The sequence below is a fragment of the Olea europaea genome, chromosome 18 (assembly GCF_002742605.1).
Source record: "Olea europaea var. sylvestris chromosome 18, O_europaea_v1, whole genome shotgun sequence".
In the NCBI taxonomy this organism is placed as follows: Eukaryota; Viridiplantae; Streptophyta; class Magnoliopsida; order Lamiales; family Oleaceae; genus Olea; species Olea europaea.
The window spans coordinates 297,851-300,340 of record NC_036254.1 but is presented as its reverse complement, the minus strand read 5'-3'; the positions used below and the strand labels follow the sequence as shown (position 1 = coordinate 300,340).

Here is a 2,490-nt window from a genome sequence, read left to right as displayed (position 1 = left end):
GATTGTTAAAAACTAGCATGTTAATTGCTGGTATAAAAATTTGATAATTCTTCAACTTCATGCTAGAGACAGAAAAATATCTTCTTTTTATATTTTCCATCCCTTGAATAGTGCTATATATTCGTTTTTTGTCCACAAACTCCAATACCATAATCCACGGGTCAGGTACATTGCCAAGATGCCATCTATTTTCATTTCAAAATGCTCGATACCATGTTAAGCTTTATGGGAAACTGTGAAACTTTGAAAACACACAACCATAAAAAGGTATCTATTTGGCTAGATAATTTTTTTTTTTTTTTTTCAAGCTATTGGTGACAAACGCATGTGATAAGTATAAATGCATCAACTTCAATCTGCAACATTGAAATGCATTAGATTTTGCATGCAAATCAAGTTTTCCTTTTCTTCCTGGGACAAACAAAAGGATTCCCTTTGTAAATATAAGACAAGCATAAAGTTCTGTCACATTAGTAAATTGGAAAAACACAAAATAAGAGGACAAAAGAGCAAGAGAAACTGTGATAGGTTCCTATTGTCAACAAAAACTCAAATGGGTGCCAGGAATAAATGGACAAGCTTCAACAGAGGCATGGAGAAATGAATCGGTGTACTAATGATATGATAAATATGGTTTCTAAGGTTAACAAATAGCCTTATCCAGCCCACTTGTAAATGCTCGTGCTCATGTTCTGGTCTCTCACGACCATGCAACAGCATGCTGAATTGAGACGGAAATTCCACATAAAATAATGCCATTAGTTCAGCTGCTAAGATTAGAAACAAAACAACTTAATTGTTCAAAAACTAACAAGGCGAAACCAATAGTTGTTTGGAATACAAGGAAGACAAAGTTTCAATAAAACAACTAAAGAGATGAATATGAAAGTAAGAAATCAAAATGGCATTATAATTTGCAAGGAATAATACCTTTTTCTCTGACTTTGTCGTCTTCAATGAAAGTTTTTCTTATCATTTGAAGCAGAGTCCAGATACGAGATTACTAGATCAGCTGCCTGGCACCCAGACGCAATTGCTTTGCCAACTGATAAACCACCCTTGTGATTACCTAACATTTATGGCTCACATCAACGTAATGAGAAAACACAAGTATCCAGCAAACAAGGTCAAGTCAAGGGGCGTATCTGCATTATAATCCCTGTGCACTCAATAATTTTCTAATGGTTCAAAACCGCACCACAAATTATTTCCTCGTTGAAATGATGATACAAGATTGTTTTTCTCAGTTCACACTTTATTTTTCCAACAACACAAGTCACAAAATGGAAATATATAATGATGGCGATTAAAATGGATTGCATTTTATATGACTATAGCAAAATATAGAATAAAACTGTACATTTTTCTGGAGAGAATCAGTATTCCCTTTGCTTGCAAGTGCAAGAGCAAAGGAACAAAAAAAAATTATTACTAACAAATCAAAAAGCTCTGTCAAGATAGCAGGTGAAAAGGATTGGAAACATAAATGAGATAAGAGAAAAGTTACCTGCATAGAAAAATCCTGGAAGATCTCTTTCCATCTTGTCAATAGCTTCGATGACTGAATCATAGTTTTTCCCATACAGAGGAAATGCTTTACTCCAGTAGAAGTGACTGCATTTAAGCACATAAACCTTTAAGGTAAATACCCATATCAGTGTAAAGCCAAATAAATGAGTTTGCTAAGCATATTTATATACTTCAGATATGCGGGTTCTCCCTCAGCACCTAACAACTGTCTGAGATCAGAAGTCACTATCTGCTTCAATTCATCTCTGTAACCACGATAATATGTTAAACACAGAAGTTACAAGACATGAAAAATAATCTTTTTTCCCTTTTTTTTTTTTTTTTGGGGAGAAGAACAAGAATCAAATTCATCAAACTCATAAAAAAGCCTTGAAGATTTTAACACCTTGAAGCTTTTGCAAGTTCTTTATTTCGACTTCCTCCAACAAAAGTAGTATAAAGATGTACATCTTGCGGTGCATGATCTGGAAACATTGAAGAAGAGAAGAGGGTGCCTGCATGCAGAAAATTTATAACAGAGATGAGCAAACTACTATATTAGTTATCCAACAGGTAATTTGCACATGTGGTCCTTGACTTTTGGACCTGGTAGCTCTTTTATCACCAACATTTTTTTCTTGGAATTGAATTTGTTAACCTTCTAATTTCAGAGCGGTTTCATCCTTTCACATGGAAACTGTCCACAGGAGACGATAAATTGATTTAGAGTTGTGTCCTTAAGTTCAAACAAGCAAAGCAAATAAACATAAAAAAGAAGAAAAAGAATAAGATCCCCCCTCCCCCATGAAGAAACTTCTTCAGTCCTTCAACCCAACCCCCCCAAGTTCAGTCTCCCCATCCCCATATCAGCTTGGACTAGGGTTGCAGAGTCTGCAGCAGGGGAAAACGCAAAATGGTTACAATTATTAGATGCATTGGATAAGAGAAATGATTCAGAAAAGATGCCCAGAAAGAGTGACG

General features: G+C 35.2%; 1 protein-coding gene across 3 annotated transcripts; it reads right to left on the bottom strand.

The window, feature by feature from the left end:
• Window positions 1–379: 379 nt before the first annotated feature.
• LOC111367037 (protoporphyrinogen oxidase 2, chloroplastic/mitochondrial-like) lies at window positions 380–2,304 on the bottom strand. Of its 3 annotated transcripts, none has more exons than XM_022987721.1 (6): window positions 2,116–2,304; window positions 1,916–2,024; window positions 1,701–1,775; window positions 1,508–1,614; window positions 931–1,069; window positions 380–770 (listed from the first exon to the last, which is right to left on the bottom strand). In XM_022987721.1, exons 1-5 carry the CDS (start codon window positions 2,138–2,140, stop codon window positions 954–956), a joined length of 432 nt encoding a protein of 143 aa, XP_022843489.1. In that variant the 5' UTR covers window positions 2,141–2,304; the 3' UTR covers window positions 380–770; window positions 931–953. The 3 variants fall into 3 exon arrangements, with proteins under 3 accessions (XP_022843489.1, XP_022843487.1, XP_022843488.1); XM_022987719.1 differs by having other exon boundaries at window positions 380–767; window positions 2,116–2,303; XM_022987720.1 differs by having other exon boundaries at window positions 380–721; window positions 2,116–2,302.
• Between the last annotated feature and the right edge of the window lie 186 nt (window positions 2,305–2,490).

Bases quoted from the DNA above. Each gene is read 5' to 3' on its own strand.
- LOC111367037 (XM_022987721.1), bottom strand. From the start codon at position 2,140: ATGTTGGTGATAAAAGAGCTACCAG. The intron at 2,025-2,115 runs GTCCAAAAGTCA...TTCTGCATGCAG, and splicing joins GGTGATAAAAGAGCTACCAG to GCACCCTCTTCTCTTCTTCA. The intron at 1,776-1,915 runs GTGTTAAAATCT...TCGTGGTTACAG, and splicing joins GAACTTGCAAAAGCTTCAAG to AGATGAATTGAAGCAGATAG.